Source organism: Sinocyclocheilus grahami, unplaced genomic scaffold (genome assembly GCF_001515645.1).
Source record: "Sinocyclocheilus grahami isolate Dianchi unplaced genomic scaffold, SAMN03320097.WGS_v1.1 scaffold521.1, whole genome shotgun sequence".
NCBI lineage: Eukaryota > Metazoa > Chordata > Actinopteri > Cypriniformes > Cyprinidae > Sinocyclocheilus > Sinocyclocheilus grahami.
The window spans coordinates 869239-883245 of NW_015505700.1; the positions used below are offsets into that span (position 1 = coordinate 869239).

At 37.4% G+C, this 14007-nt stretch overlaps 1 protein-coding gene across 2 annotated transcripts in view; it reads right to left on the reverse strand.

Moving 5' to 3' along the window:
• Window positions 1-8492: 8492 nt before the first annotated feature.
• Window positions 8493-14007, reverse strand: part of LOC107554990 (signal recognition particle receptor subunit alpha-like) — a 19332-nt gene continuing 13817 nt past the window's right edge. For both annotated transcript variants that reach the window (XM_016237674.1, XM_016237675.1), the window contains exons 11-14: window positions 12401-12614; window positions 12162-12325; window positions 9660-9758; window positions 8493-9574 (exon numbers count right to left, since the gene is read on the reverse strand). In XM_016237674.1, coding sequence (XP_016093160.1) covers window positions 9446-9574; window positions 9660-9758; window positions 12162-12325; window positions 12401-12614 — 606 coding nt within the window. In that variant the 3' untranslated portion in view covers window positions 8493-9445. The remainder of the gene's footprint in view (window positions 9575-9659; window positions 9759-12161; window positions 12326-12400; window positions 12615-14007) is intronic.

A 14007-nucleotide genomic window follows, 5' to 3' on the forward strand; every position in this document is an offset into this window, starting at 1 on the left:
TCTTACCACTTTTGAAAGCGCTCTCTCTCTCTCTCTCTCTCGATAGATAGATAGATAGATAGATAGATAGATAGATAGATAGATATTATTATTATTTATTAATTATTTTTTCATGTGTTAAATAAAGTGTCAATTAGGGCTGTGCAAATAATCGAATGCGATTTTCATGCGCATCTTGTCAGTAAAGCCGGTTCTGTGATTAGTAGTAAATCTCCAGCATGTGCTTTCAGATGGAGCGGCATTTACTACACATAGCCATAGTTCACTGACAAGCTACGCAATATTGCATTCAAAATCGGCAATGATTTACTACTAATCACAGATCCGGCTTTACTGACGAGATGCGCATGAAAATCGCATTCGATTATTTGCACAGCCCTAGTGTCAATGGTACATTAACAAGCATGCATTTGGCAAAAGATATTAGAAATATTAACATTTATATGGTGGATGTCTTATAACTACATTTTATGGATACATACAAAATGCACCTTTCTAGAGTTACATTTGTCTAGTTGACTATCAAGTTATAGACAGTGAATGGCTTTTTTGAGGTAAATGTAACTGTTACATAACATATAGTTTATAAACTGTTCAGTTGACATCTTGATTGAGCTATTACATGAAACACTTCAGTATGTTTTACTATTTCATTTAAAGGTGGGGTAAGTGATTTCTGGTAGCCAATGTTGATATTTCAAATCACCAAAACAAACACGCCCTTACCCCAAAAGGGTCTCGCCCCTATTTTGATAGCTCCGCCCCACACATACGTACGCAACAAAAGCAATGATTAGTTCTGTGAAACAAAGCAAAACCAATGTTACACCGTGTCTACACCGGACTCGAGTGGCGCGGCGCGGCACGACAAAATACTATAGAACTCATTATAATCAGTGATGCTGTCTACACTGGATGCGGCACGACACGACAAATCCCAGACAGAAAACTGCTGCTGCTTTCTATTTATGATGTATTAACACAAATTTCAAATGATTTTCAATGGTCGCTTTATCGTGTCCAGTGTAGACAGACTTTAGCTGTTGCGGCGTGGCATGTCCGGTGTAGACACGGTGTTACTCCCCTATCTAGAAGAAACAAAGCAACCTCGGCGTCCGATTGCAGTCCTTCCGCTCCTTGAGTTCTCTCCAGCGCTGGAAAGCTGATCCGATATTTACACAGGTCCTACTTCTTGCCTTATTGTAAGCCTTCTTTTGTTTCGCAGACGGTTTCCTCTTTTGTTTTTTTATCCGCCATCTCTATCTTTCTGTCGCTCGGCTCGGCTAATGTCCGTCCTGTGCACTGAGCGCTCTCTCCTCCACATCATGAGTAGACACGCCCCTTACTGCTGATTGGCTACAAGTTTGTTTTCTAAAGCGTTTTTGAAAAAATACATACCCCACCTTTAACATACCTTCTCATGTTTTATTTTGTGCAATAACCAGTAGTAAAGAGGAAGAAAGGATTGGTTCACGTGCCACTTGAACTGATGCGGCTACAGCGATCTGTTATGCCACATTTAAAAGTGTCAAAAACCACATTTATTGTTAGAATATGAGACTTTGGTTTAAATACAGGATGTTATAATAAAAGGATGTTATAATATTATATTATAATGTTATTGTTGCTTTATTTCGTTATTTGATCTCAGTTTACAAAACGAAATATCATAATTTCAGTCAGTTTGCAAACTTTTCCTTTGTGTCACCTGGCAGTAGTTTCGTGAACAACTTTAACACGCGACTGACTTGCAGTTAACGCCGTGGCCCTGCGGCGGTAATAGGCATTTTGGTTGTCCACCTACTGTATTTCATGTATTCATATATTTTGTCATATATTTTTATATAATTTATTTTGTTCACACACCAACAGTAAACGGCGTCGACTAAAAGATGGATCTTAGGATTTAAGAATTCATATTGATTCATCAAAATGAAGATTGTTTAAAATTGATTTATAGTGTCCAGCCTCGGATTTTATGGTTGATATTATAAAGTAGCAGTAAAGTTAATATAAAGATAAATTTAATAATAAAAAATAACATTTAAAATATTTTGCTAAACATACAATGTTTCAGTTTCTGTGATCAGTGAAAAGTAGGCAGGGCAAGGAAAAATCTTGAAGGAAAAAATTCTGTATTGTTAATCCCTAATAAACATGTGGATCATGAACACAATGCCAGGCAATGCATGGACTGAAGAGCACAACTATGAGTTTGTCCATCATTAGTCCCTTCCTCTCTCTCCAGCCAAAATGGGGCGTAGAACTATATGCCACCAATGTTGTTGTTTTTGTCGCTCCGTCAAAACAGCACTCAGGGGTTTATCCCTGTTCTTCATTGTCAAGCCTCAGTATCATTTGCATCCAAACCCACCAGTGTCACTAGAGGATTTAGATGGCATTAGACTTGTGAAAGGGAGTTAGGTAATGAATTTCAGCTCTATTGCTGGGGTTTCGTTGCCTGGAATGGTCGTAGCTGAACAAGTCACATCAACAAAATAACTATCCTAGAAAAACATCAGCCTGCTGTCTGTCTCCACCCAGTGAATTTCCAAGCTCAGTTTGTTTGTTATTGTTAGTGTGAGATCTTTCAGTGATTTAACCTACTTGTGAGAGTCTTGAGCCTCACATGAGCAGAGCAGTGGAGCAAAAAACTAGGCTAATCTGAACATGCGTCCAGGATTCACACCTCCAGAACAACATGCTGTGACTAGATGCTAGTCCATTCAGCTTCAGCATTACATATTTATTTAGTTATGCATTCTTTGTAATGTTCGCAGCAAGTCAGTGGATGCCAGTCAAAATACATTTTGCGCTTTGACATGTTTGGGCATGAATATATATAAGTCACGCTTGAGACTTTCAGACTGCTTTTTTGATTCAGACATCAATGTTATTGAGTTCCTATGTTGATAAGCACAAAAAAGTCCAGACCCTTCTAAGAATTGATTGCATGTTCATCTCATTTCCGAATGCTTGTTGCTCAATGCAGTTATTTTTCATTGAGTACACAAATCAGGGCTCCAGAAAAAATAAAATAAAATCGATAAATAGACCTTAGTGAGGGTAGACACCATATTGAATTCGACACAGATGAAATCAAGGCTGTAAGGGATAAACCTCTAATCTTTACAATGGCTTGTATGGTATAAAGGTTCTAGATTATATGTAGTTTTCACAACTTTAAACTTTATTTTTTTATCTGTAGTGCATGGGTGCCATCAGAATGAGAGTCCAAATGGCTGATAAAAACATCACAATAATCCACAAGTAATCATCATTACCAGTTCATCAAATAATGTTTTGTGAAGTGAAAAGCTGCATATTTGTAAGAAACTATTTTTTATTAGCTATTTCATTCTGATGGCACCCATTTACTGCAGATTGTCTAATTTTATTGCATCAGCACAACAATTATATAATAGATTACTCCTCAAGGAACATACAATTAATAAGACATGACATGCATTTTTTAAAATCATATTTTCACCAGTGGTGATTTTGGTAAAAAATATAATTTGCATATGAATATTTTTATTCTCAAATTAACTGTTTTAGGTTTAGTCTGGAGCCCTGAAAATGTTTTGAGTGGTTTGATATAAGAAAGTTTTGGACCCCTTTTTCATCTGTATTTAATGCTGAGCGCATATGATCAGACACTGAGACGGAGGTTAATACCAGGTGTAAACAGTTGAAAGACATTTACACCTCTGAGATCAGAGGCATTAGTTCACATCAGGTGTGGAGGTGCTGATAATTAGCCTCTTCCTGAGAAAGTGGATTCTGCAAGCTATTCATAGCAGCACCTCTCTCTCTCTCTCTCTCTCGCTCTCTCTCTCGCTGTCTCTGGTTTTCCATGTGCCTCTGTCAAGCTCAGAGAATGAATTCAGCTCAGTGTAATGAGATTGAGTCTGACCAGGACAAGGGCACTGCTGTCAAAACTCCTCTATTCTCAGCGCTCTCTCCACAATCTGTCACATACTCTGGAATCAAACATTTTATGCAGAGTTTCTAATTACCTACAAATATAGCCTAAATATTTGACTGAAGTATTCTGTTTCTTATGAGGTTCCTATTATCGGGGTTGAAGTTTGCATTGGTGAACACCACCATGTGTAAAAATCAAGCCAATTTCATTGCCTACAAGATTAGCCGAAATACATCAATTAAGGTGCTTATTAATTTCTCTTGATGTGTTCCATAGAGAACATTTCAAGACCTTTGAAGAAGATAATGCTTATTTTCCCCTCTAAAAGCCTGCTTTGGTTGACTCCAGTAACTGCATTCCCAGAAGAGTTATTTGAATACTCCTGAAGTTGATTTGTTTTTCTATTCATCTCAAATTTCTTTCTTTTGATCTCTGTAGAGGACAGGAAATGTACGCTCCACCTTTTTTAAAGACTGCCTCTACGAGGTGTTTGATGACCTGGAGTGTAAGATGGAGAACGTTGGGAAGCATCTCCTCCGCTCCGTGCTGCAGCTGATGGAAAGCGGCGCTCTGGTCCTCACCACTAACTTTGACAATCTGCTAGAGATTTACGCCGCCCATCAAGGGACCAAGCTGGAGTCTCTGGATCTCACAGATGAGAAGAAGGTACCAGCTGTGTTTTCTGTATAAATGAGGTGAATTAGCATCACAGTTCAGACTGAGTTATTGGACGCTAACCATTTGAATAGTGAAGGAGGTCTGACTTTTAGAATTGGATTTGGTCAGTGCATAAATGTAGCGTTGATGAAAGAAGATAGTCTAATAATCTAAATGTAATTTATTCTCCATGACTCATACTTAAACCGAGCGCCGCCAGTACTGCTTCACTTCACACGGGAAAGGCGTCAGTAAAAGCACCACCAAGCAAACTGTGAACTCCTGCAACTCGGAAAATGTTTATGAAACTCTTCATGTGAGTGAGGGAGATTTTTTTTAAATGTGATTTTAAGTGAAATGTGGACCAAGAATGATGTTCAGGGAAGTCTGATCTTAAACATGAGCTGTCAAATACCAAAACATTTGAACAGGACTGTTAGTAATGCAGTCTCACTTCCCATTTTTCACATCAGTAAATGCGCCAGCAATATTAAAATGGTGATTGTGTGAATCTCACAAAATTATCAAGAAATGTCCATGTCATATTTCATCCCTAAATAAGTGTGTATATACTGTTAACTGTTAACATGGTTAATTTTGCATTGCAACATATTTTAATCACACCTAAACACTGCCCACCTTCAAATTCGGATTACCATAATGTGAAAAATCCCTCATTAAATAAAAAAAAGCATTTGCTGTAATAAATAATGAATTAAAATAAGGATTTTTAAAAATTGTAAGAAAAAAATTCTGAATTGTGAGATAAAAGGTTGCAATTACCTTTATTTTTATTCTGTGGCAGAAAAAAAGCTTCCATATACAGTATTTTGAGAATTACAGTATACAGAAATGTGAGATGTAAACTCAGAACTCTAAGAAAAAAAGTCAGATTTGTTAGAAAAAATGTTGCGATTACCTTTTAATTTTTTTTTATTCTGTTGTGGAAACAAGCTTCAATATACAGTACACACATTTTTATTGTTTGAAATATGACTCGGGACATTACTTTTATTAATAAATCTGTCCTGTAAGGAGGAGGAAATGCAATAAATGCCTCGTCAGAGTGACTTAGGTGTGACTCAAAATTCATGTGATTTCTCAGGCTTTACTTATAGAAGCATCTCAGCTTCCATGAATCTGCTTGAACTTGTCACGAGACTAATGAGGATAATATAATGCCATAATTCCTCTCAAGCCACACAACTTTCAATACATTTTATTGCACTTTGTCAGTTAGTCCCCATTTATAGTCGTAAATGCTTGGTCAGTAATGCTCAAAAAAGACATGTAAACAGTTGTTTATAAACCTTTTGTATTTTATCATCTCTGTCCACAAATATCTTGTAGGTATTTATATGCTATTTTAAAATAAAGCATCTGTTTGGTACCAAATGTGGTGGTGGTGTTGTTAATGAAAGCACATAAATGCAGTGAATGTGTTTTCAAGAATTACATCTACACACCTTATGTTTAACTTACGTGCAAGAGCGGCCATTTGTAACTTCAATGTACGAAACGTCCGGTGTCACCTACTTCCATTTACTTTAGCTGTACAAAAACAATCCGTTATGCTGCTTGATAAAGCAAACTGGTATTTGTTATATTATTTTAATTCAGTATCGTAATCATAAACACACTGGTTTGTGGACTTCTGGTTATTTATCTATAGAGGCTAATTAATCGCAGTCTCATACATTGAAAGAAAATAGCTTACTTTGCAAAATAAGGTGGATTGATCAGCATCTACATACTAAACAAAACTTATTTTTTAAAGATTTACTTTAGTTTTTTTCTTTTATTAAAGGGTTAGTTCACTTCAAAAATGCTGTCATTAATTACTTGCCCTCATGTCTTTCCAAATATGTAAGACCTTCATTCATCTTCGGAAAACAAATTAAGATATTTTTGATGAAATCTGAGAGCTCTCTGACCCTGCATAGACAGCAACACAACTAAAATGTTCCCAGACCCAGAAACGTGGACATCAATAATACAGTCCATGTGACATCAGTGGCTCAACTTCAGTTTTGCTTAGCTCCGAGCATACTTTTTGTGTGCAAAGAAAACAAAAACAATATAATTTATTCAACAATTCTTCTCTCGGAGTTAAAGGGATAGTTCACCCAAAAAATGGCTTGTGACGACACATTGGTGTCCTAAGACACAAAACGATCGGCTTGTGCGAGAAACCGAACAGTATATCATATTTTACCTCTAATACACCACTATGTCCAACTGCTTTGAGCGCGCGCACGGCATCCTGTGCGTGAGCTGTGTACGTGCTCTGGCGTAGTTTACGTTAATGGGTGTGTTGATATCCAGCTGAAGAGCAATCAACCATAACTTCAGGCGAGCAGGCTCAGAAGTTGGCAATACGTGGAAAGTCACCACTCCCGAATGAGTTTGTGCGAGAGAACGTAATCGTTTAGTTTTAAGTCTGTTTCAACAATCCGGCTAAGCGCAAGTAAGTACCATTTTGATTAGCCGTCGTACCTACAATGTTTGTGCACGGTGTAAACAATGAGTGACGTATACGCGCGAGAGATCACTTCCGGCGCTTGCGTAAACTACGCCAGAGCGCGTACACACCTCACACACCGGATGCCGTGCGCGCTCAAAGACAGTTGAACATAGTGGTGTATTAGAGGTAAAAAAAAAGAAATTATAAAAAAAATATTGTTCGGTTTCTGGCACAAGCCGATCGTTTCGTGTCTTAGGACATCAATGTGTCGTCACGAGCCGCAGGGTTTCATTTGGATTTGTCTGTGCATGTTTTTTTTACTCTCATAGATTTTGTTCCAATGCCATGCATTATAAGATTGATAGACTGCAACAGTTGGAGTTAAACATCAACATATGTGTTCTACTGAAGAAACAAAGTCACCTACATCTTGGATGCCCTGGGGGTAAGCAGATAAACATCAAATTTACATTTTTGGGTGAACTATCCCTTTAACATTTCCCGCCATTTTGGAGAGTAGCACGAGCCACGACGCATACGCGTGCTTTCTTCTGAACGTAATCGCATGCGCCAGGTTCCGAAGATGAACAAAGTGGGTTTGGAACACATGAGAATGAGTAGACATATTTTTTTTATTTTTGGGTTAACTAAGAATCCTTTCCTTTAAGATAGGACAGCATGTAGACGAGAAGCGAAGTGGGAAAGAGATGGGGGATGAAATCGGCAAAGGTCCGTGACGGAGGATATTAGCGCCAACTACACCAACACTTCTGTGTGAAAATGTTGAATGTACGTCATCTTAAACATCCAGTCAGTGAGTCAGCTGTTACTGTAGCTCAGTAATACCCTGCTGAATTTGGTGACTGTACCGATTTAAACCGATAACTCGCGGGTTTGTAATTCTTTTTGACCGATTCATAAGAACCAGCCTTTAATTTGAGAGACTCGGACCACACCAGTCATGAGGTAAGTTTGTTTTTGGAATGCAACAGACATGCCTATTTGTATTATTTCTGTAGAAATGATACACAGAGTGTTAATTCTATGGAAGTATGTTTCACCACGGAATTAGCTTCTGACCGTTTAAATCGCAATTCTGAGTTTATATCTCACTATTCTAACTTTTTTTCCCCTGCAGCTGAGAATATGTAGGATATAAATATAAACTTGCTATTCTGAGAAGAAATTGAATTGTGAGCAACTGCAAGGAAGTTCAAATTTAAGCAAAATTCGTAATTAACTAATTTATTATTTTGCTTCCACAAGTGAGATTGTAACTTGGAATTGCGAGAAAAAGTCAGAATTCTTGAGTTTATATCGTGTAATTCTGAATCTAAAAAAGAAAAAGTCTGAATTAAGATATAATCTGATTTTTTTCCCCCCTGTGGCAGAAAAACAGGCTTCAAGAAATTACACACTACTAGTTCCAAACATGACACATCATTACAAGCTATAATAGCAGCTTTATTTAAGAAATATTACACATTCTCAAAGTACAACAAATCTTCTCTATGAAGCTCTCCAGTCTTGCCATTGTGCTAGCGCAAATTAACACGAGGTGAAGGAGAATTAAGACCTGACTTTGTTCGAAAATAAAAGGATGAAGGGATCTGAAAGAAAAGAAAATGGCAGTAGTCACTAATGAATTAAAACACAAATTAAAAATTTTGTAGGGCTTCAGATAGTTTGGTATACGCAGCATTTTAGAACTTTCTGCTGAGGCGCCTTCAAACCTCAAGCACCAAACCTTACAATACCTTTTAATGCCTTTCATATCCAGAGACATGATAAGCCTGAGTATAAAAGGAAGAATGAGAAAAGGCAGCGTTTGTACAGAATAGTTTTGAGATCAATGGCTAAAGTAATGAGCTGAGGCACTATGGTAGTGGTATCATGAGACCGTTTGGGTTGTGGGCATCATCTGAATGTACCTACATTAATCAAATAAAAAGTAGACAAAATACATTTAGAATATATTATCTCTCTTATAACATTGGAATAACACCTCAGTCCATCTTTTTTGGTGTGCAGAAATTACACTTGATCGTAAAGAACGGATGCAGAAAAGTGCAAAAATACTTTCCATTATCTCATTATTTAAATGAAAACCAAAGCACTGCTGTCTGATTGGCTGTGTTGCATGTCAATCAAAAATGGTTGCCGAGGTGAGCTCAAGTCAAATGATATTCCTTCCACTCATTAAACTGAAACACTTTTTTTCCTGGAACAAAACACAAGGATCCTAAATATGAACTGAATTTCAGTTAAACCTGTAGGAAAGCAAAAAAACACTTAACACGTAGGCATGTCTGTATTCACAGGAAGCTGAGACGGTCACAGGGTCTCTTATCTAGCTGTAGCTGAACCGCTGGAGCAGCAGAGGCAGGTCTTGTATCTCAGGCTTTCATGAGCGCGCTGACCACAGCCCTGGCGTTGAGGCTGCGTAGGTCGCTGTACGTCTGCCCGGTGCCCACAAACACGATGGGCTGACCCGTGATGTAGGTCATGGAGATAGCAGCGCCCACCTACAGGAAATGGTCTGGAGTTATATTTAACCAAGATCCATTTCACAAGAACATGCCATGGAAAAAAAAAGGGTTCTGGTCATACCTTATCATCAATGGTGTCAAACTTGGTGAGAACGATGCCGTCGATGAGCCTGGGTTTGTCAGTCTTGGAATGATCAGCCAGTGCTTGATTAAATTTAACCTAAAACAAAGCGAAAAACACCCGGTACTTAATGACCTGGGAATTTTTGAGAAGCTCTGGACTGCGTTTCAGATATCAGGTTTCCCACATGTAATAAAAACAGAACAAGTGAGAGAGTGGTAACCATCATGGATATCCTGTGCAGCCCAAATATTGATTATAATTGGCTGAATTATCCCGCGTTAACTTTTCCTTGGGTATGTTTGATTTAAGTCTCTCAGTAGCCGGGTTTCTATCCAAAGTTGCAAATTTAACTTATGCGCAAAACTGGAATATCGCATAAAACATTTGCGAACAAGCATCGTTTCCATCCAACAAGTCAAAGAGAACAAAATCGTCACTTCCTGATTAGCTGCCACTATAAATCACTAAGAAAAGTAGGAGAATATAATCATTTTCATATATAATAAATGACTTGCGCCTCAGAGTGAGCAAACGAAACACAATGAATGCTGCTGTTCGGGAACGCAGTCGTGTAAGACAATTATACAGAAATACTTTGACGGCAGAGACTTTGCTCGTGCATTTCCGAATGACCATTACAACATTTCGGATGCTGTGGAATGAGATCGGTCCGCTGGTTAGTCAGGTTTTGCCGTCCCATAGCGCAAAGTCGCGACTTTTTTGATGCACTTGGAGGAATTTATTCGCAAAATGCATTTCCATCTCCCATTATTCGCATCAACCCTTTTTCGCACAAGTCAAAGACCACCTCAAGCGAGCGACCTCGTTTCTCATGCGATACTTCAAAATGCGCATTAAAATAGGGTGATGGAAACATAGCTAATATTATTAATTATACATAGATGTTGCTATGTTGTACCCGTTACTTTTTTCCCCAAAGTATTATTTATTTATTTTGTTTGTTTTTGATGCTTGCTCACCAAGGTAGCATTTAAGCAAAAAAACAATAAAAACATGAATATTGTGAAATACGGTTACAATTTCATTTAGTTTAACTTGATGTACTAAAATAACAAATAAAAATATAAAACTTCAACTAAAAACTAAATATAAAAAAAATAATTAAACTATAATAGTATAATACTAAAATAACACCGCTTCAGTCTTCCGTGTCACATGACCCTTCAGAAATCATTCTATTATTCTGATTTGATGCTCATAAAACATTTCTTAATATTATCAAAGCTTAATATTCGTGCAAACCATGATACAATTTTTAGAATTCTTCGCTTAATTTCAGAAGAATAGCATTGATTTTAAATAATAAGTCTCACGTTATATTATAAATGGATTTACTGTCATCTGAATCAATTTGATGCATCCTTGTTGAATAAAGGTATCAAGTTCTATTTAAAAGAAACCCTGTCTGAAATTCAATCATTAACCTCGTTTCTCATGCGATACTTCAAAATGCGCATTAAAATAGGGTGATGGAAACATAGCTAATGTTATTAATTATACATAGATGTTGCTATGTTGTACCCGTTACTTTTTCCCCCAAAGTATTATTTATTTATTTTGTTTGTTTTTGATGCTTGCTCACCAAGGTAGCATTTAAGCAAAAAAACAATAAAAACATGAATATTGTGAAATACGGTTACAATTTCATTTAGTTTAACTTGATGTACTAAAATAACAAATAAAAATATAAAACTTCAACTAGAAACTAAATATAAAAATAATAATTAAACTATAATAGTATCTCAATAATACTAAAATAACACCGCTTCAGTCTTCCGTGTCACATGATCCTTCAGAAATCATTCTATTATTCTGATTTGATGCTCATAAAACATTTCTTAATATTATCAAAGCTTAATAATCGTGCAAACCATGATACAATTTTTAGAATTCTTCGCTTATCAATTTCAGAAGAACAGCATTGATTTTAAATAATAAGTCTCACGTTAGATTATAAATGGATTTACTGTCATTTGAATCACCTTTATTCAACAAGGATGCATCAAATTATCAAGTTCTATTTAAAAGAAACCCTGTCTGAAATTCAATCATTATTTACTCACTTTCTCATCATTCTAAAATTTTCCTTGAAAGACACAAGTGTACATTTTTGACCAATAACTTTGACCAACTTTTCAATTTAATATAAGTGGAAGCAGACTGGGGTTGATAAATGGTGAAAACGTATCATTAAATTTACTGAAAAACTGCACCAGTGGGCCATTATTTATTTATGATTTAACGCCATGTCAGCAGCAGTGGCTATATTCATGGCAAGAGAAAACATTTCAATTTCACAATTCAGTCATTTGTGGGCCATTATGTGTCACTATTTTAGTTCATAAATGGCTCTCTGAAACATCAAGCGCTCCCTAGCGCAAAAGCACTTTTTATTGTCCAGAAATATTTGCTGGTCAAAGATGGCTGACACATTATGAAGCCGTGCCTTCTACAGGCCATATGTGGCATCACACCTACCAGCTGATCCACAGCCTCATTTCCCACCAGCGCTTCTCCCACAAACAGCACCAGGTCCGGGGTGTTGACCGCGATCAGCTTCGCCAGAGCCGTCATCAGAGGACCGTTATCCTGCATCCGGCCGGCGGTATCGATCAGCACCACGTCAAAGACCTGGTTACGAGCTGCAGAGAGAGAGTTAGTGTTAACAAATGAATCCTTCTAAAGTTTCATTTCCTCAAAAGTCACAGGGTTTTTACCAAAGGCGATAGCCTCCATGGCGATCCCAGCAGCATCCTTGCCATAGCCCTTCTCGAAGAGCTGTACGGCGGGCTGTCCCCCGTGCTTCTCAAGGGGGTGTAGAGAGTTCAGACGCCGCTGATGAGTCCTCAGCTGCTCCACGGCTCCCGCGCGGAACGTGTCACAGGCCGCGATGAGCACCGTGAAGCCGTTCTCGATCAGCCAATAGGAGATCTGTACAAAAAAATAAATAAATGTCACATGACCTCTATGATTTCTATGTCAGGGTCAATGTCAATGTAAGGGTATCTGTAGGATTTTAAAGCTCAAATTTAAGACTTTTTAAGACCTGCACAAATAAAATTAATACCATATGAGCAGTGGGGCAATGTCTGTGGTAACATATTAAAGTGTAAATTCAAATGACTGTAAAAAAAAAAAAAAGCCTGATTTGCAGTTCAGATACTGATAAACAGATTTTAAAATTCTGAATTATTCATTCATAAAATTATCAATCAATTATTATATTAATTAAATAACAAATATATTTTACTCTCTTAATTATTTAGATTTTAATAATGCATTATTTTCTTGTCAATCCATCAGTTCACATTTACAACTCTGCGTGTTTGCGGTGTAAAAACATGGGTTGATTTTCACATTGGTCTAAACTAGGGTTGAGCTGATAGACGATGCCATCGGCCATCGTGGATGGCTGATAGACATCATGATGTTGAGCCAGCATCGTGACCCCCCCTCCCTCATTCCCCCCCGCATCCCAATACAGTGTTCGGAAAGAAAATGACGTGTAGGCGGAACCCCTAAAGGGAATAAATACGAGATGGGAGGAAAATATATATTTCAAAATTTTTCCTCGCAGTTATATCATTGGGTAATTATACAACATATATATTTCGGCATCAGGGAGTCGCTATTATACCTGACATTGAAACTGGCATCATGCTTTTGAATGCACAATCGTTTTTAGTTTCACTTTCGAGATCGCACGTACTCTGTTTATACTATGGAGCGGCAGTAGCTACTTACCACACATTTTACAAGATTATATGTTTGTCCGTGGTACTGAGGATCTGCAAATCATTCCATCAGTGCCATCGTCCTCAGTCATCTCTCCTTACTCTGTTCATGTGGTAAGTGAAATTTTATGTACTGTAATGTAACAGGCTACCGTTACACCGTGTCTACACCGGACGTGACAGTTGTTGTGTCGCGCCGCATCGCAACAGCTAAAGTCTGTCTACACTGGACGAGACAAAGCGACCGTTGAAAATCATTTGAAATTTGTGTCAGCAAGTCATAAATAGAACACGGCAGCAGTTTACGGTCAGGATTTGTCGTGTCGCGCCACATCCAGTGTAGACAGCATCACTGATTATAATGAGTTCTATCGACTGATCTATATGTAATAAATCTCTATAATAGATCAGTGGTTCTATAGTATTTTTATTTCAAAAACATTCAAAATCATAATTATTTCAAACTTTTTACCGTTAGTGTATTTCACATGAATGTAAACAGAAAATATACAAATTCTCAACTGCATAAACATTCTTCTTTTTAATTTCAATCACTTCTTAAAGAAGCCAATTATTCCACATCTTAAATT